The sequence below is a fragment of the Sorex fumeus genome, unplaced genomic scaffold (assembly GCF_029834395.1).
Source record: "Sorex fumeus unplaced genomic scaffold, SorFum_2.1 ptg000047l, whole genome shotgun sequence".
In the NCBI taxonomy this organism is placed as follows: domain Eukaryota; kingdom Metazoa; phylum Chordata; class Mammalia; order Eulipotyphla; family Soricidae; genus Sorex; species Sorex fumeus.
In genome coordinates, this window is record NW_026606104.1 from 46901271 (window position 1) to 46921570 (window position 20300).

The 20300-nt window shown below is 55.9% G+C and overlaps 1 protein-coding gene across 1 annotated transcript; it reads left to right on the forward strand.

The window, feature by feature from the left end:
• The first annotated feature begins 297 nt into the window (after positions 1-297).
• SERINC2 (serine incorporator 2) lies at positions 298-17038 on the forward strand. The gene is made up of 10 exons (XM_056123522.1): positions 298-377; positions 9643-9804; positions 10357-10544; positions 10990-11069; positions 11384-11521; positions 13285-13454; positions 13771-13861; positions 14119-14251; positions 15437-15655; positions 16903-17038. The coding sequence occupies exons 1-10, from the start codon at positions 339-341 to the stop codon at positions 17036-17038; spliced, it is 1356 nt and encodes a 451-aa protein (XP_055979497.1). The 5' UTR covers positions 298-338.
• Positions 17039-20300: the final 3262 nt, after the last annotated feature.

Sequence of the window (20300 nt, forward strand, 5' to 3'; positions counted from 1 at the left end):
TGCTTATTTTTTTTTTTTGTCCAATCATTTATTTCCCAACACCTATGAAACTTATTTCCTAGCCTCGGTAGAGGCTCTCCAACCAAGAGCCGGGCACTCGGGGCACGTGGCTTCTGCGCCCCGCAGACTCACCTGTCCCAGGTGAGTCCCGGGCGGCCCCGAGGGCAGCCGGAAAGCGACGAGCGGTCTCGGCAGGTGTGGGCGGGGCCGGGGCGGGGCCGGGCCGGGGCGGGGCTGGCGGGGGCGGACCCAGGGCCGGTTGCCCCGAGCCCGACGGGATCCGGCGCCCCACGGCCCGCGCCCCGCGCCCCGCGCCCCGCGCCGCCGCCACCACCACCATGGGCGCCTGCTTGGGCGCCTTCACCCTGATCGCCTGCGTGAGTCCCGCGCCCGCGCCGCGCCGCCGGCTTCTCCTCCGACCGCGCACTTTTGTTCTTCTTCCAAATAGTTTCTTCGTCTCCTTCCTCCAAACTTGTCTCTCTGCGCCCGCACCCCGCGTCCTCGCCCCGCGAGGACCCCCTTCTCCGCTTCCCCCACTCCCCATCCCACTCGCGGGCACCAGGACAGCTGGTGCGGGGCGGGGATCACCCCGCGCGCCCGGACGGCGAGGGGGGTGCCCTGGGCAGCGCCCCTTTCGTGGGGCGGGGTCGACGGGGACTTGGGGAGGCAGCGCCGGGAGTGGGGGTGGGAGCCGCGACTCTTCTCACCCAACTTGGAGATGTCCTCGGGGTGCGCCTCTGCCTCCCGGACCCCCGACTCTTTGTATGGTCTGGATTGTCCGCGACCCTCCCCGCGCCCCTCCCGGTCAGTCTGTGTCTGCCCGCCCGCCCCAGCCTGCCCAGTCTGTTCGCATCTGTCTGATGTCTGTCTGTCCGCTCCTTTGTCCCGGCGCTCCCTCCGTCTGTCATTGTCTGCCTTCCGTGTCTCGTCCGTCCAGCCTCTGTCTCTCTAGTCCTTGTCTCGGGGCCTTCCTGGCTCTGGCTGACCCTGGGCACATCACCCAAACAGCTCCAGACCCTTCCCTCTGGGCTCACAAGCGGAAAACCGGGGTCCGGGAGCCCCCCCAGATCTGACTTTCTAAGCCACCTTCACCGAGGTTGGTACTGGTCCGGGTCCACCTGGTGGAACTCTGTGTTGGAAGACAGGGGCATTGAGGGACATTGGGGGAGGAGGGTGCCGTGAGGGGTACCAGTCTCTGGGGGGCTGCCAGATTGGGTTTCTGGCTGCCGCCAGCACGGGGGAGGAGCGTCAGCCAGACCCCGACTGAGGCCCCTTCTTTCCCTTTGTCCCAGCCCCCTTCCTTTCCCTTCTTCCCCTCATTAAATCTGAAGTTCATTCAGGCGGCTCCTCCCCCTGCCCCACACAAAGAGGCTCCTGAGGAAGGGGGCTCGGAGGCTGCCAGCCCCCCTCGCTTTCCTTTGTCCCAGATCTCTGTCTGTGTGGGGTATGGGGGTGCAGGAGCAAGGAACTGGGGTGGGGGGAGGCTGGAGGTTTGCTCCACAGACATTTTCTGAGAATATCTGCACAAAGACTTACAAGTGGGGCTCTGGGTGGATCTTTTGTTCTCTGTGCGCCTGTTTTGCTCTCTGAGGTGCTCTGTGTGTGTGAGTGGCGGGGGAGGGGGATGTGGGTCTTTCTCCCTCTGTGACGTGCTGTGTGAGAGAAAGAAGGGGAGAGAGAAGGTTTTGGGCTCTCCTTAAGGTTTGGGCTGTGCCTCTGGCTTGGGAGGACTGACTGACTCCCTTAGGGTGTGGAACTTGGGGGAGGGGAGCACCCTCAGAGTGGGTCAGAATTTCCTCTGACTGGACTGCTATGGAGCGGAAGATATTGGCAGGAGAGCTGTCACTCCCCTGTGCCTCTGTGTCCCCATCTGCCTCCCTGATGCCACTGGAAGGAATATTAAAAAGTGCCCAGTCCAGTTCTGGCCAGTGGTGAGCGCTCCAAGTGGGAGCTGTGATTATTATCAGCTGGGAAAGGAGGGTGGAGAGTTCCCTCTGGAGCCAACTATAGGTGTCTGAGTCATAAAATCCAGCTGTGCTGAGACAGGAGTCTCCCTCCTCGAAACCCCTGGTTGCCAAGGATGAAGCCATGGCCCAGAGAGGTTGGCTGACTTGCCTGAGGTTGCACTATAAAAGGATGGGGACCTGCAAACCGGGATAAAATCTGATTCCAGGGCAGGGACATACAGAGCTCAGCAGTAGAGCCCTTGTCTTGCATGTGTGAGGTCTTGGGTTTGATTCTTGGCACCACAAACAAAAAAAGATAAATAAAAATAAAATCTGGGGCCAGAGAGATAGTGCAGAGGTTAAGACTCTTGACTTGTATGCAACCCACCCCTGCTTCTGTTCTGGCATTGCACGTGTTTCCATGAGCACAGAGCCTGGAGTAAGCCTTGGACACTGCTGGGAGTGGCCCAGCTCCCCCCAGATCTGATTTCTGATTGGGGCTGCCTGTCACTTCCTCCCTTCTGCATACGCCTGTGCCTGAGGGATGCTCCTTTCACTGGCTTCATAGCCGTAAGGGACCTGTCCTCCTTTCAGCAGCCTCCCCTTGGGGCTCTGACCTCGGGCTTTTACTAGCACCCACTCTGCCGGGCACCCTCTGCCATTTGAGTGGTCTCCCATGGTCCCTGCAGTATAGCTGTAGCAGTGAGCCACCTGGTCCCCATCCTGTGGCCTTAGGTAGGCCTAGCACTCTGCCCAGGGCTGTCCTGGGGTCTGCAGGCCCTGTAGGACCCTCTCTCTACCTCTTTTCTGTCACCCCCATGCCAACCTGCAGAGCAGCTGGTATTCTCTGCTCACATCTGAGCAGGAGGCTGGTGAGACTTCCTGCACTGTGAGGTGGGGTAGGATTTCCTGCACCCCAATACAGTCCATGTACAGAGTTGTTCTAATGGGGGGGATTCTTAGAATCTTTAAGACTTAGAATCTTTAGGAATCGGGGTCCCTGGGGAGGCTTTTATATTCTTCTAGCCATGTACATGGTACCCACAGGAGATGGGAGTATGTGGGCATCCATAAGTACTCAGGGAGCATATTCTGCCCCAGTGAGTGGGGAACGCCTTGGGTCATCTATTGGGCCCGGTAGCGCTTCTCCTCAGCTAGGTCTGGGTGCTGACCTCACCCTTCTCCTGGACTCAGGAGCCTTTCCTGAGAGCAAGGACACAGATTCACACAGAGGGGAGAAACTTGTCAGGCCCTGGTACCCCTCGGTGGCAGAGCCAGGACGCAGAGCCCTTAGAGAGCAGCCACGGGGGCATGAGCACTGAGGCAGTGAATAGCTGACTCTTCTCTCCTGGGTTTCTTCTGGTTCTGGACTGGCTCAGTGGGCTCAGCGTTGTTCCCTAAGTCTGTGATGAGCAGCTTGTCCTTTCTGGGACCAGGTTTTTTTTTTGTTTTTGTTTGTTTAATTGTGGCAACCTCTAAGTACCAGAAAATTTAGTGAGTATATATGCTTGTGTGTGCGTGTGTGTGTGCTTGTGCTTGTGTGTGTGCTTGTGTGTGCATGTGTGTGTGCATGTATTTGTGTGCTTGTGTGTGTGCTTGTTTGTGTGCATTGTGTGTGTGTGTGTGTGTGTGTGTGTGTGTGTGTTTGGCCCACACCCAGGAGTGCTCAGAGGCTATTTCAGGCTCTGTACTTAGGATACACTCAGTGTTATTCAGGGAACCATATATGGTGCCAGGATCAAACTGGGGTAGGCTGAGTGCAAGGCAAGTGCCCTATCACTGGACTATCTCTCCTGTCCTCATTTATTTATTTATTTGTTTGTTTGTTTTGGGGTCACAGCTGGCGATGCTCAGGGGTTACTCCTGGCTCTGCACTCAGGAATTACTCCTCATAGAGTTCAGGGGACCATACAGGATGCTGAAAATTCAACCCGGTCAGCTGTGTGTGAGGCAAATGCCTTACCTGCTCTTCAGTCATCATTTTTAACTTGTCTTTGGTCTTCTAGAGGCTTATTGTTTATTTTAGGAAACAATGTTCTATACATTAAAAATAGGAATCTCCTTTTTAGTATGAAAATAAAATCGATCTCAAATAAGTGGTATTGTCAGAGGAAGAAAAGCTTTGGACCTAGAAGTCCAGAGTCTCTCCCCTTCCCTCGGGGGTCAGTCTCTGACTACTCTGGACCACCCTGACTCTTCCTGTAAGTACTGCACGTCCCTTGATCTGCCCTCCATTCTGTGATTTTTCTAAATGGCGAATCTGATGGTTCTCATCAGGCTGGAGTTCAGAGTGCTTGGTGTGACTTCTGCAGAGATTCCATCAACACTCGAATTTTCTCTCGTTTCGTCTCTCTTCTGGAAGTACACTGTTCCTAGCTGCATGCTGAAGACTACCCTTCTTCCCCAATCTAACTTCCTGCTCTCCTTAACCTCCCCTCCCCCCCTCCTCCAGAGAGATAATACAGCAGTTGGGTAGAATTATTTTATATCCCTCCATATTTGTTCCTTCCTTGCATCTTTTTTTGTTTGTTGTTTTGGGGGGTCATGCCCTGCTACACTTAGGGCTTACTCCTAGCTCTGTGCTCGGGAATCACTCCTAGCGGGGTTCAGCCAAGGACCATATATGATGCTGGGGATTAAACCTGGGTCCGCCATGCATGAGGCAAGAGCCCATTCTGCTATGCTATCACAGAACTCCATTTGATAATGTTACATGCATCTTGATTTCACTTAGAACGTTCTCAAGGTTTATCTATGTTACAGCATGTTGAAGAACCTCATTCCTCTTTGAGGCTGTGTGTTTATGCCACATTTCGTGCTTCTATTCGCCTGTTGAAGGACACTTGGGCTACTGCCTCCTTTCGGCTATTGTGAATAATGCCGCTGTGAACGTGGACACACACGTATTGACTTGAATTGGTGCTTTCAGTTCTTTAGAGTAGTATTGCAAAGTAGAAAGCCAGTTTGTTTTCCGAGAATCAGCTTTACTGTTTTTCATTTTGGGGGGAGGCATCCCAGGCAATGCAGAGGGGAACTGGGGTGGGGGGTCACTCCAAATGTTACCCACAGTTGATTGCTTGGATCCAGCAATGTGGTGCTGCTCCGACCAAACAGTGACAAGGCCATGAGGCCCAACTCAGTGCTACGCGGGGGCCAAAGGGGTATTGAACTCAAGACCCCCACACGCCAAGCAGGTGACTTAGCCCTTTGAACCATCTCCCTAGGCTCTAAACTAAGGAACTCAGTTTCTTTTGTTTCCAATCAAAACTAGGGTCCTGGTGCTTCTCCATCACAGTCTGTCCTTGAGTGCAGAGCTTCTCAGGGCCTGGGGGTTTCTGCCTTGCTGAGACCCTTCACATTGTGCCACGAGCATGATGCTTCTCAGCCTTGTGACTTGCATCTTTCTTGCCTCTGTAACATTTTGTGGAGTAAAGGGGGCCACTGCTGTCCCTTGAGATTGAACATTTAGGTTATCTGCAGTTTCTTGAGATTCTACTAAGTTCTTAAGACCTAAAGCTAACGAGATGGCTCAAAGAGTCAGAGCACATGTTTTGAATCCTGAGGGCCAGGCTTGGTCCTGAGCAATGACAGGAGTGACTTCTGAGCACTTAACCAGGAGGTGCCCCTGAGGACCGGCAGATGTGGCACCGAAACAAAAAGGCAAATAGAAAATCAACCAGCCAACCAAAAAATAACAGCAAAAACAAAACAAAAAAATACCCTAAAATTAGAACCTATTTTAGCAGCCTTTTAAAAGTTAATTAAAAATTTAAAAAATAAAATAGACTGGAAAGAGGGTAGTGGGAAAGGTACTTGCCTTGCATATGGCTGAACTGGGTTCAATCCTTGGCATCCCATAAGGTCCCCAAACCTTTCCAAGAGTGATTCCTGAGCACAATCTGTCCAACACCAGAGTAATCCCTGTCCAATTTAGGAGCAATCCCTGAGCACCACTGGGTATGGTTCCCAAACCACACACACCTGCATGCGTGCATACACACACACACACACACCCACACACACACACGACTTTATTAAGGTATAATTTATATTCTACTTAGTTAAAAATACCCCTTCGGGGCTGAAGAGAGCACAGGGGGAAGGCGCTTGCCTTGCTTTTGGCCAACCTGGGTTCCATCCCCCGCACACAGAAGGTTGAGCCCCACCAGGAAGAATCCCTGAGCACTGCTGGGTGTTTTCTTCTAACCCCAAAATAAACGAAAGTACCCACTTTATTACTATTTTGTTGTTGCTATTGTGGGGCGACACTCTGCTGTTTCAGGGAGGGGCAGGCAGTTCCAGGGATAAACCTAGCACCTCACACTTGGAAGGCAGGTGTTCTACCACTTGAGCCTAATTCTTGGCCCCCATGTCAGTGTATATACATTGTTACCCTCTGAGTCTGCACAGCTGCTCCCTGACTCTGCACAGCTACCCTCTGAGTCTGCACAGCTGTCCTCTGGGTCTGCGCGGCTGCCCTGAGCTCTGTACAGCTACCCTCTGAGTCTGCACAGCTGTCCTCTGGGTCTGCATGGCTGCCCTGAGCTCTGAACAGCTGCACTCTGAGTCTGAACAGCTACCTTCTGCAGCAGAGTGATTCCTGGAAGGAGGTTCTGTGAGGTCTGGATGGATTTTAGTTATTCTCATCCCCATCATTTTCCTGTTGCCAATAGTTCACGTACATACACGTCTGCCCTACTTCCATGGGCTGTTATGTCTCTAGGAAGGTCTTTCAGCCTTTCCTGGTCTAGGGGAGAGGCTGAGTCAGAATGAAGAGCTGGTTCAGGGGTGCTCAGGAGCAGCTTGGGCCTGTGTGCTGGTCTCTCTCCACCCCCTCGCTTGCCTCCTAGGGCAGTCTGAGGGGTCAGATATCAGGAGTGATTTTGTTTCCCTCTTTAAGAACCAGACCAGGCTCCCTGACTGCAGGGGCAGCTTATCTTGGGTCTCGATTATTTGTGTCAAATTATAAGTCACAGAGGGGCCCGAGCCCAGATACTTAGTCACAGGGTCCTGAAGTCAGTGCCAAAACAAACAAACAAGAAACAAACCAAACAAAACCCAATTAAATGGAACTGCTATTATCCCTGAGTTAGTGGGTCCAGGTCCTTGAGTGGACGCAACCAAGCCAATCTCCCTCTTGCTATGTGCTCTTGGCCTTGACAGTTCCCAGCTTCCTCAGAGCACTTGCTGTTCATTTTTTTTTTTGTTTTTGCTTTTTGGGTCACACCTGATGATGCACAGGGGTTACCTCCTGGCTCATGCACTCAGGAATTACCCCTAGCAGTACTCGGGGGACTCATATGGGATGCTGGGAATCGAACCTGGGTCGGCAGCAAGCAAGGCAAATGCCCTACCTGCTGTGCTATGGCTCCAGCCTCTGCTGTTCATTCTTGGCCTTGACACTTCCAAGAGTTTCAACTTCCCAGAATGGTGGGAGGTGAGGGTGGTTTATAGCCCACGTCATAGTGTCGGAGGCTTAATGTAAGGTACAGGGTGCTCACTGCAGTGCTAAACCGACTTGCATTTCAGCATTGCTCTGTGACTTCTGGCAAGATTTTTGTTTGTTTAGTTGGTTTTTGTTTTTGTGGCCACACCTGGTGGTGCTAAAGGCTTACTCCTGGCTCTGGCTCAGGGATTACTCCTGGATGGCTCAGGGGACTTTATGAGTTAAAGAGGATTGGACCTGAGTTGGCCACATGCAAGGCAAATGTACCCACTGTACTATCACTCCAGCCCCCTTCTGGAAACTTTCTTAACTTCTCTGATCTCAGTTTTCTTGCCATAATAAAATGGGACTTATTGCATGCTTTTGTCTGAAAAGCCCTCTATGGTTTATAAAAAAAGAAAACCTTGAATATTAGACATTTTCTTATCTCCTCATCCCCTAGAGGCATCCATGGATAGGCTACAGGACTGGGGGAAGGGTCTGTAAGATGCAGCCTAAGTTGCTAATGGGTTGACTGCTGTGGTTTGGACCATAAGGAAGAATTTCTCTCTGCAAGCATTTCCTTTAGCCTCCCTCTTGTATCTGGCATTGTGGAAGATGGGTAAAATGGAGCACTGTCCCGGGAGCAGAGGGGTCGAACAGAGGCAGAGGCTCCCCCAGCACCACATACCATGTGCCTTGGGAACTGTCCAGAAAGCGGGGCTTGGAGCTCAGAACAGCGGGGAGAGATCAGCCTTCCTGCAGCAATTCGGAGATTTCTTTTTCCTTTTTCCTGTGCGGGGGAGGGGAGCGGGTGGGCCATACCCAAAGATGCTTCAGCTCAGGGCCAGGGATCAAGTCTGGGCCGCCTGCATCCAAAGTACACACTTGGCCCATTGGCCCATTGAGTTATCTCCTGAGCCCCAAATCTGATCTTTTGCTGTAAGTCTGTTCCTGCCCATCCTGGCTTACATTCTCGCACCAAAACCCAGGGGGTCACTCCCTGCAATGCCCAGGGGACCATGCAGTGCTGGGAATAGAACCCAGGATTCCTGCATACAAAGTCTGTGGAGGATCTCCCAGACCCCATTTCTCCTCCCCTTGTTCTGACCACTGCCTCTTCCTTTAACTCTCCGCATCAATGTCACTTCTTCGGAAAAGAGAAATGACACCCCAGTCTAGACTCGGCCACAGTCTCTGGTAGCAGCGCAAAGGCTACCTCTAAGAGTCACTGAGTGTCCTTTCCGGCCTGGGGAAGACAAGGGCTGGGCCATGTGTTCCGTTGCTCTCCAGACTCATATGTACCCGAGTGCCATAGACTCAGGCTGACGTGGGGGAAGATGAGCTAACAGAAGCCTAACAGACCAGCCAGCCGTGGGCCCCGCACCCCACTCAGGATGCGTCTCCTGTGGGATGTCAGCCACAAGAGGTGCAGCTTCAGCAGCCCCCAGAGGACCCGAGGCAGCCCCGGGGAGCGAAGGGGCAGGTTCTGGTCAGAGGAGCCTGGTGGGAAAGGGCCAGGTGGCCACCGCATCCTCCATCGGCAGCCTGGTGGTGTCGAGCTTGCACGCGCCGTTTGCCAACCTCTTGTCATGTGTCTGGAATGCACAGTTGACATTTCTTCAGCACACAGTCCCTGAGCTCCTCAGCAGAGCAACCCCTGCCCCTTCGGCGCCAGCGCGCTGGAGCTTCGAGGCAGGCGGACTGTAGAGCCTGTTGGATAGGCGAGTCCTGCAGAGGAAACTGGAGTAGGGCAGGGGAGTGGAGCCCCAGGGAACTGCAGTGTAAATTTCCCGTTTCATGCTTTGGTTTTTGAAAAGTAATGTGGGAGATGTGTAGGCAAGGCATGTGCTTTACCCCCAAGTCACGTCCCCCGGCCTCCTATTTCTATCCTACCACTGCTGTGGAGAGCAGATACTATCATGATTCCTGTTTATAAGAGAGGAACCTGCGGCTCAGAGAGGTTGAGCAAGCTGAACAAGATCACACAGCTCAGCAGGGACACAGCTGGACCTCTGGATTGGCTTAAAAAAAAAAAAAACAACCCTACAGCTAAGGGAGAAACAGTGTGGTCCCACCATGGAGGCTTGATTCCCCCCCTCCCCACACACACAAACACCCTCGCTCAACCTGCCTCTCCCATGCAGTCTGAACGTCAATCAGGGTGTCTGCTGGGGAAGAGGTCTGGAGGGATTTGGAGGTATTCTCAGGCCGGTGGGGGAGGGGGGCAGAGGAGGAACTGAGTGACCACTCTGCTTTCCTCTGCCACAGGCCTCCTGCCTCTGCGGCGGGTCCCCCTGCATCCTATGCAGCTGCTGCCCGTCCAGCCCCAACTCCATCGTGTCCCGCCTCCTCTTCACCCTCTTCCTTTTCCTGGGGGTGCTGGTGTGCATCGTGATGCTGCTGCCAGCAGTGGAGAGTCAACTGTACAAGGTAAGGGGTGGGGGAACACCCCCCAGCCCCCAGTCCCGGCGGACTCAGCCCCTCCAGGACAGGGCGCCCAGGCTTGGGGGCTCAGCTAATGAGGAAGCAGTGGTCATTGCTTTCTGGCACCCCCATGAGCTGAGGGGAGCAGCAGAGGGGAGCCTGCTCTCCACTTTAAGGCTCAAGCCCAGCGTGGGGTCCTTGATGCCCTCCATGTCCTTGTCACATCTCATCATAGACCACACGAGCTGCTCCCGCGCACGGGCGGGGAGGGCGGTGGGGAGGAGGGGGATTTCCTTGGACAGTTTTCTGGAATTGCCGCTTCTCAGATCCGGCCCTAGAGGCTAGCCCCGTGGGAAGGGGCCTCGGAAGCATTTCCCCCACAAGAACCTCAGGACACCGTGATGTGGGGGCGCTTTGGGATGTCCAGCATCTGCCCCCCAGTCTGGGCCCAGCCTGCCTTTGCCTCGGAGCCCCGGTTTGGGGGCTCCCTCCTAGGGCTGCAGTTGGGGGCGTGGCGGTGCGTGGGGAGGGGCTTCAAGCTGCCGTCTGTCTTCACAGCTGCCCTGGGTGTGCGAGGACCCCGGGGCCTTCATCATCACTCAGGGCTTCATCGACTGTGGCTCTCTGCTGGGCCACCGCGCCGTCTACCGCATGTGCTTCGCCATGGCCATCTTCTTCCTCCTGTTCGCGCTCCTTATGCTCTGCGTGCGCAGCAGCCGCGACCCCAGGGCTGCCATCCAGAATGGGTAAGGAAGGGGCGTCTCCTCTGGGCCCCCCCACCCCCTGCCCCCACCAGACCCTGGAGCCCCTGGACCAGCCTGCGGGGCTTGTTCCTATCTCAGGAAGAAGCTTAGAGAGGGCAGCTCCATGGATTGGGGGGTTGGGGGGGCAGATAGGCTAGCCGCGGAGAGCCAGGAGCAAGCCATAAGCACTGCTGGGTATGCCCCCCCCCCCCCAAAAAAAAACAAATTCAAAAACCAGAAGAAAGTGCAGCAACAGGCCTCCCGCTACACCTTGGTTGGCTCCAGAGCCCAGAGCCTCCCTGGTGCCCCTGAGGGCTTTGTCTAGGGCCATCAGACGCCCCCGTGCCTGCCAGAACCCAGAAAGGCCCCCTTCACCTTGCCAGTGCTCCTTGGAGGGGAGTCTGGGGGGCCAGTCTGATGCTAATGCGTCTCTCCCCGCCCACTTCAGGTTTTGGTTCTTTAAGTTCCTGCTCTTCGTGGGTATCACCGTGGGCTCCTTCTACATCCCTGACGGCTCTTTCACGGACAGTAGGCAACCCTTGGGGATGTGGCGGGGTCTGTGAGAGAGGAGCTCTGGGGGGGGGGGGGGGGGGGCGCTGCTCTTATCCCTGGAACCTGGAACACTGTGCCCTTGGGGGAGGGGGAGTGTGTGGGGACTGGCCGGCCATCCTTCTGGCCATCCTGCTGTCCACGGGGCTCCCTGAGGGCAGGGCTTTGCTTCTTAGAGTCCCGTGAAGGGCCTTGAATGGGTAAACTCCCCAGGAGCCCTCTGAGTCAGCACTAACTGGCTCTCCCGGCTGCAGCTCCCAGAGCCCCAACTTTGTCCCCTCCCCCACCCCCAGGCTTGTTCTACTGTGGCATGGTGGGCTCCTTCATCTTCATCCTCATCCAGCTGCTGCTGTTCATCGACTTCGCACACTGCTGGAACCAGCGGTGGCTGTGGAAGGCCGAGGAGTGCGACTCGCGTGCCTGGTATGCAGGTGAGTGCTGCCTGCGGCCCCACTGGGCTGCCCCAGAGCCGAGGGGTGCTTACAGTAGGTGGATGCCTGGGAGGAGGGCTCCAGGCAAGTGGAGGCAGGGCATGGGGGCAGGATGGCTTGGGGGGCTCCAAGTCTGCGTTCAGAATGGGCCACCCAGACTCCAAACCCCAAGGCATGATGAGGTCATCAGAACCGAACCACGGGGTGGGGGGGCGGGGGTGCTGGGTTGGGGGGGGGGGGAACAAAAAAAAAACCAACCTGAAACAGAAAGAACTCAAAAATAGTGAATTTGGACTTCTCAAAAATGACCTGGAGGCTGTAGAGATGGTTCAGAGGTCAGAAAATTGCCTTGCATGGGCTGCAGTGGCCATGACCTTGTCTTAGATTCTAGCACCACATATGGTCCCTTGAGCATTGCCAGCAGTCATTCCCAGGCACAGAAGGGAGGGATGGAGGAGAGTGGGAAGAAGGGAAGAAGGAAGGAAGAAAGAAAGGGAGGGAAGGAAGAAAGGAAGAAAGAAGGACTCAACAGACCACCCACCACGATTCTCGGTTTCTGCTTTCCACGGTGCTGGGATTGAATTTAGAGTCTCACACATGCAAGTCATGACCTGTACTACTGAGTCATTTCCAGTCTGCCTGCCTGCCTTTCTCCCTCCCTCTCTGCCACCCTTTCTTCCTTCCTCTCTCCCTTCCTTTCTTCCTTTCCTCCTCCTTCCCTCCCTCCCTCTTTTCTTCTTTCTCTCCCTCCATCCCTCCCTCCCTTTCTCCCTCCTTTTTCCCTCTCTCTTCCTCCCACTCTTCCACCCTCCCTCTTTCCTTTCCTCCCTCCCTCCCCTTCCTTCCTTCCTTCCTTCCTTCCTTCCTTCCTTCCTTCCTTCTTTCCTCCCTCCATCCCTCCCTCCCTCTCACCTCTCTTCCTCCCTCCTTACCTCCCTCCCTTCATCCCTTCCTTCCTTTTCCCTCCCTCCTTCCCTCCCTCCCTTCATCCCTTCCTTCCTTCCTTCCTTCCTTCCTTCCTTCCTTCCTTTCTTCCTTCCTCCCTCCCTTCTTCCCACTCTCCTCCATCCATCCCTTCTGTGCCTGGGAATGACTCCTGGCAATGCTCAAGGGACCATATGTGGTGCTAGAATCTAAGACAAGGTCATGGCCACTGCAGCCCATGCAAGGCAATTTTCTGACCTCCTGAACCATCTCTTCAGCCTCTAGGTCATTTTTGAAAAGCCCAAATTCACTATTTTTGAGTTCTTTCTGTTTTAGGTTGTTTGTTTTGTTTTGCCTCCCAAGTAGTTCTCAGGGGGGCCCTAAGGTACTCGGCCAGCTGGTCTGGGGTTCAGGGCCAGGCCCTGAGCATGTGTTGCTGCTGGGGCCCCACAGTGCTGGGAACCCCCTTGGGGGTGCTGGGGCCCCCCAGGTGGGACTTGTACTGTCCTCCCAGCCCCTGGGGGTTCCCAAGTGTTATTTTGGGGCCACCAGCAATGCTCAGGGTCACTCCTGACTTGGTGCTCAGGAAACGTGAGGCTCCCAAAGCACTCACTACAGAACCCCATGCCTCCCTGGACCCCACTGTGTGTGCTTGGCGGTCACCTTATGTGTGGCAGGTGGCTGTCTTAGTGCACACAGGGACAGACTCAGGGGCGCCGTGGTCAGGTGACCCCACTGTCACCCCTGAGGCGAGGCCTGTCTGACAAGCTCCTAGAGGCAATGGGGGTCCCAGTTCCGGCTGACCGCAGTGTGCTGTCCACCCCCCACCCCCTGCCCAGGCCTCTTCTTCTTCACCTTCTTCTTCTACACGCTGTCCCTCGCCGCCGTGGCTTTGATGTTCATCTACTACACCCATCCTGGGGGCTGCCACGAGGGCAAGATCTTCATCAGCCTCAATCTCACCTTCTGTGTCTGCATCTCCATCGTCTCCATCCTGCCCAAGATCCAGGTGAGTTGAGCTTGCCCCAGCCCGTGTGGGACTGAGGTCCTGGCCGCCCCTGGTGATGGCATGACAGGCTCTGGGCGGCTCCCACACCCAGAGGAGGCCGGCAGGGAGGGACAGGTGCAGTCAGGCCAGTCCTCAGTGTGCCAGACGCGGCCTCCAGGGGGGGAAGGTAGGGTACCTGATATGAGGGGGAGGGGGGCGTGAGTGCTGTCTTCCCAAAGGAGGTAGGGTGCGCTGGCTCCGAGGGGCAGCGGTTTCTGCCTGGGTTGAGGTGAGTGGCCTGGGGGGTGGCTTTGCTGATGAACTTTGCCCTTGCCAGGATTGCCAGCCCAACTCGGGCCTGCTGCAGGCCTCAGTCGTCACCCTCTACACCATGTTTGTCACCTGGATGGCGCTGTCCAATGTCCCTGGTGAGTACAGCTCTGCCTGGGCTCTGGGCCAGCAGCTGCCCCGGGGGGTGGGGAGCCTGGAACCCTCACATCTGACAGAGACACCCCTGCTTTAACCTCACCCGAGATTTAGCTCCAGGATCAGGTGGACCCACCTCCCTGGGAGGCTGCGTCCCTGAACTCGGTCCGTGACCTGCTGCTGTGACTTATGTCTGTCTATCCTCTGGGGCTGTCTCTGCCTGTCCTCACACCTGGCCTGACTATGCTCCTGTCCCCAGACCAGAAATGCAACCCCCACCTGCTGACCCATTATAGCAACGGGACGATCCCCGATGGCTATAAGACGCACTGGTGGGATGCGCCGAGCATCGTGGGGCTCATCATCTTCATCCTGTGCACCCTCTTCATCAGGTATGGGTGGGGCTGTCTTCCGGGGTAGGACCTGGTGGGGCGCCAGGATTTTCAAGAGGAAGCAGGGGTGGGGGACAACAGGGCTGGGTGAGCCACCACCGTGGTCTCTGGCCTACTGGCCAATGTGGCTCCCCTCGCAGGTACTAGCTGTCAAGCCGGGGTCAGCTAGAACTCACAGGGGTGACCTCTCCCCTGATGGGGTACACTGGAATCAAAGTGTCTTTTCGTTTCTTTTTTCTTTTTCTTTTTTTTTTTTTCACAACATGGCCTGGTAGGCCAGAGCAATAGTATAGCAGGTAGGGTGGCTTGCTTGCAGCCCACCCAGGTTTACTCCCTGGTACCCCATATGGACCCCCAAACACTGCCAAGAGTGATCTCTGAGCTCAGAGTCAGGAGTAAGCCCTGAGCACAACCCCCAAACAAAAACAAACAAACAACTACTTAGCTTGGATTCCCAAGATTGTGTCACAAACTTTCGTAGACGTTAAAAGCATCAAGACCTTTCTCTAATGCATGAGAGAACCATTGCTGAGGCTGCTTTCTATTATAAGCACGAAGAAAGGGCCTGCCATCCATCAACCTGTTCCCTAAGACGGATGGAGGGAAAACAGCCTCTAGGAAGGCAAAGGTGTGTTACCAGCTAGCCCGTGGCATGCCGAAGGCTTGTGGTGCATGGGATGGTACCTTGCAGTACTGGGCACGCAGTACGTGTTTGTGGAGAAGGCAGTGAACTCTGGGGTAGCAGTGAGTGTCCTACTCTGGGCCTTAGTCCAGTAACACTCCAGCACCTCTAGGAGGTTGGTGCGACTCTCCCCCACCTCAGAGAGGAGGAATCAGGGCTCAGAGAGGTGAAGGGTCTTGCCTCAGGTCACAAGTGGAGTGAGAATCAAAGTGGTTTGTAAAGGGCCAGAGAGTCAGTACAGCCAGTAAGGCTCTTGCCTTGCACATGGCCGACCTGGGTTCGATCCCCAGCACCCCAATAGATTCCCTTGAGTCCCACCAGGAGTGATCCCTGAGAGTAGAGCCAGGAGTCAGCCCTGAGCACTGTCGGGTGTAGCCCCCCCCAAAAAACAAAACAAAACAAAGCAGTTTCTTAACTCCTGGGTCGGGCGCCTCACCACCCGCACCCAGGGGCCCAGACACAGCCCCTGCTGCTGTGATGACCAGTGTCCCTGCTCCCCACAGCCTGCGCTCCTCAGACCACCCACAGGTGAACAGCCTGATGCAGACGGAGGAGAACGTGGCCACGGTGCAGGTGATGCAGCAGCGGCAGCAGGTGGTGACCACCGAGCACCGGGCCTACGACAATGAGCAGGACAGTGTCTGCTACAGCTACTCCTTCTTCCACTGCTGCCTGCTGCTTGCCTCGCTGTACATCATGATGACGCTGACCAACTGGTACAGGTGCGCTTCCGCCCGCGGCCTTCCCAAGGCTTGGGGGTGGTGGTATCACCCTGGGACCCTCCTGGGCACCCGCCCCACCCCTACCCCAGCTTGCCAGCCTGGGCCTCCATCTGCTCAGCCCCTGGTGCCTTCTCCAAGGGCCTGAGAAGTGGGGATCACAGGAGGGTGGGGCACACTCCACGCGGGACAGACAGGATACACAGATTGGGGGTGGAGATTGGGATCCTGGAGTCGGGTTTAGGGTCCCTGGTTAAAGATTAGGATTAGACTGTGGAGCTCGGAATCTTAGCCGAAGAGTTAAGAATACGAGCCCACATGGGGTCAGGGCTGGAGAGATAGCACAGTGCGAGGGCACTTCCCTTAAATGCGGCCGACCTGGATTGGGTCCCCAGCACCCCATATGGTTCCCCAAGCACTGCCAGGGGTAATTCCTGAGTGCAGAGCCAGGAGTAACCCCCGAGCACCACCAGGTGTGGCTCCCTACCCAAAAAATGGCCATGGGGCCAGATGAAGACACAGATGTGGCCATATGGTTAAGATGAGCTAGAAGGTCATTGAATGGGGCCAGAGTTCAAGGGCAGAGGCTAGGACTGAGGACACAGGGTCATGGATCAGAACTGAGGTCAGAGCAGCAAAGTGTCCTTTGGTTGGCCAAGAATCGCCAGGAGGGACCTCTACTTAGGAGACATCCCCCTCCAAATTAAAAAAAATAATTGAGGCTAGTGGCATAGAACTCAAGGGCTGAGGTCAGGTTGGGGTGACAGGGCTGAGGGTCAGTGTTGAGGTTTGATATCGGGACTGAGGTTAGGGGCTGAGCTCCCAGGGCAGGTTCTGAGGGCAGTTCACAGCTCGCTGGTTCCCTCGCCCATGTCCCCTGCGGCTTCAGTACTGGCTACAGGTGGATAGGGCTGGAGGCGGGGGCTCCCCTAATGAAGCCTGGGGTCAAGGTTGGAGTTGATGCAGGGATTAAGTCAGTGGCACAAGGTCAGTAATGATAGGGAGGGGGGGTCAGAGAGATAGTACAGGAGTCAAGGTGCTCGCCTTGTATGCAGCGGGCCCCAGTTTAATCTCTGGCACCACATATGGTCCGCCGAGCCGTGCCCAGAGTGAGCACAGTGCCCGGAGGAATCCTGAGCACTGCTGCCTGTGGTCTGACTCTTCACCCCCAAAGAAAAGGTATTAGAAGTGGGGGGTTGAAGCTGGTCAGCGCAGAGCTGACGCGCGGCCCACGGGGCGCTGTGTTGCAGGCCTGGCGAGACCCGGAAGATGATCACCACGTGGACGGCCGTGTGGGTGAAGATGTGCGCCAGCTGGGCGGGGCTGCTGCTCTACCTGTGGACGCTGGTGGCCCCGCTCCTCCTGCCGCAGCGAGACTTCAGCTGAGGCGCCCGCCACCGCACACCGGCCCCCCGCGGCTTTGCCAGGGCGGCCCTGCTCTTAGTGCCTTCGGGAGTGAGGGGCCTCAGGGCCACGCCAGAGCCCCCAATCTCCCGCTGCCCCACCCCACCCCCACCACAGGCTGCTGCTGCTTCTCCCGACCCAGTCACCCACACCTGCCCTCCTAAGGAAGAAGGGTCCCCCTTTCAAGCTCTCCAGGAGAGGGTCCTGAAGGAGAGACTCCCCAGACCGCTCAGAGAGGGGGCGCCCCCAACCAGCGCAGAGGCCGGGGCGTTGCCGATCCCCTCCCCGGCCCTGCGCTTTGCTGAGTCTCTAAGACTTTGCCCAATAAACCAGCCAGTGCGTGCACTTTCCCACATCAGCGCCCCGTCCCTCCCCGCACCAGCGCCCCATGGTCACATTGTCTTGGGGAGAGAAACATGGCAACCCCCCCCTTTTCCCACCTTCTGATAGTCTTTGTGCATGTGTAGATGCAGGCATTCGCTCCTGCTTCTGCAGCCATGCGATTCTTTAGGTCGGGCCTGGTGCGGTGGGAGTGGGGAGCCAGCCTGAAGCGCCCAAGCCATGGTAGGTGGAGTCTCTGGTCCTGGCTGGGTGGGCAGCACCTCTGAGAAGAGCCCGTGCCCCTCCCTACCCCTCTCCTCAGCAACCCCTATCCCTCCTGGCCCCAGGAGCCGGTGGAGGCAGGGCCATGAGGTTGCCTCCCTGTCTGCCTGCCCAGGGCCTGAACTGCCCGCATCCCAGACCCACCTTCCCTCCTCTCTACCATCACCTCCTCTTCTCCATCACCTCCTCCCCCAGTGCCTTCCTTTCCTTCCCACCCTCTCTGTTGGGCCTGGCTGCAGGAGCTTTTCTTCATTTTCTGCTCCAGATCTTCCTGGCATTGTTGTGTTGTGCTTCCCTGAGTGGTGGAGCCAGGGAAAGCGGGGTGGACCTGGATGGCACACAGAGAGGGATCATCTCCCCAACACCCACCCATGACCGCAGGCATGCACATACTCACTAGTGTGGCTCAGAGGTGGTGGCATGGGAAGGGGAGGGGCGGGAGGGGAAGTGGGTGTTCCTAAAAAAATATACCGCCCCCCCCACACACACACTATAGGGGTGTCTGCTTCAACCTAAGAGGCATCAGAAGATCAAGAAACAGCTTTGGGGCTGGAGAGATAGTACAGCAGGTAGGGTGCTTGCCTCACACCTCACGCTGAGCACCGCCAGGAGTGATCTCTGAGTGCAGAGCCAGGAATAACCCCTGAGCATCCCTGAGTGTGGCCCCAAAATAAAGCAACTTTGTGGGGTGTGGAAGGAGATCAGATGGCTAGTGCCCACTCTACGTGAGCCCCTGAGTACCACCAGGAGTGCAGAGCTGGGGTAGCCTCTGAGCTCCACTGGTGTGGCTCCCCCGCAACCAAACCAGCCCCACTGCATGGTAGAAACAGTTTGGGAGGGCCAGAGAGTCTGATGGAGGGAAGAGGAGAGTGGGAGTTCCTGGGCAGAGGGATTACCCCCTCCACTGGGACTCCCCCTCCCAGGTCCTCCGTGGGCACCTCCAGATGGGCTGGAGAGGGCTCACAGAGGCTTGCCCAGCAGGGAGATGATGAGGCTACCCAGCTCTGTCATGCTGTCCTTGTCCCCGTCCCAGCAGTTCCCATCAGCTTCTCCCTGGGCGCATCCTTAGCATGGCTCCTTTCCTTAACCAGCCCTGCCAGGGGGGCCTGCGCCCTCTCATCTGTTGCTTGACATCTGCACTGTCGCCAGCCTGGGTATGGTGGCAGCAGCCTCTTCCAGCTGCGGGAAGGGGCATTGGCTTTGATGGTGGAAGGAATATCTGGGCAGAGCTTGTGTGTGTGTAAAAGGGCTCAGCTCTGGGACTCTCTGCCCTTCTGGGTCTCCTGGTCATTATGTTGGATGCAGTTTCCTTAAAAGGCCAAGAGCTGTTCTGTAAACTGTGACCTGGGGTCCTTTCCTGTGGCGGACAGGCTTATCCAGTAGGCATTCAACCCACTTCAGGACACTCCTGCCTCCTTCACAAAGATGAGCCCCTTTCCCCCTTACTTGGCAGCTTCCCTGAGTGGGATATGGTCCCCCACGTGGTAGGCAGAGGATCAGATAGATGGGAAAGCTAGGAAAGTTCCTTTTTAAGGCTTTGTTCCTGCCCTGCCTTCCCCCATTTCCTGTTTTAATGTAAACATGCCCGGAGCTGCAGCAACCTCCTTGGGACAATGAGGCAACAAACCTGAGGATGGGAAAGCAACAAGTTCTCTGCAGAAAAATGGGGCATGGAGGCCCCTCTGCTGGGCATCAGCCCTGCGGTGCCTGACTCCCGGCTCCCGTCAGGAAAACAAACCCCTGTACACCCCTGTTAGTCGGGTATTAAACTCCTTTCAGCTGAACATATTTCTAACTTAACAACATGTGAGCTGGGCATTATTTTAACGATCACAAACATAACAAAGAGGAGCTTCACTTGGGACTAGCGGGTAGCAATAATGCCAATATATGCGTATGTATACTTAAAAATAAATGTATACTATATGTGTGTGCAATATGCATTAAGCAGGAGGGACTGTGACAAAGTAGGCAAGAAGGGACTTCTGGGTTCTTTGCTTTGGGGGGGTTGGGGAAGAGCAGGAAGAGGAGAAAGGTGAGCTGCAAAATATACTTCCTGGCCTGCTTTTGGTGTCCGAAAGTCCAGGTTGCCTTTGACAGTGGGGATGGACTAGTGATGGGGTCACACGGGTCCCTCCAACGGAGAGGGGAGACACTAGGAGCCCCTGAAGGATTGTGATGAAGGGAGGAGGAGTGGGCGGGAGGAAGTGATGTAGGTAGGCAGGCAGAGTAGGAGGAACAGTTTCTCCAAGAACCCAAAGAAGTTCTGAGACTGGCCAAGGAAGCGAAGAACAGTGGGTTCTGTGAGCAGGATACTGGACGCTTATTCTGGGTGGGCAGAGGGCGGGAATATGAGGTCTCAGCCTGGGCAAAGCAGCTTCCCGCCCTCAGCTGTTCCTCAGAGGCCCCCAGCTCCACATGGTCCCTTTTGGATACTGCAGAAGTCCCGGGTCACATGTGACATGGAACCCTGGGTTCCCACGAGGAGGTGGCACTGCTGAAAGCTGCTTCCCAGGTGCTGGGGACTCACCAGCCCTCGCAGACTCTGGATTTCCCAGCAACCCAGTGGAGTGGGATTTGGAGAAAATGTTGAGTACATCACTGAGTACATCCCTGTTTCTGGCAGAGTGGTGGCTGGACC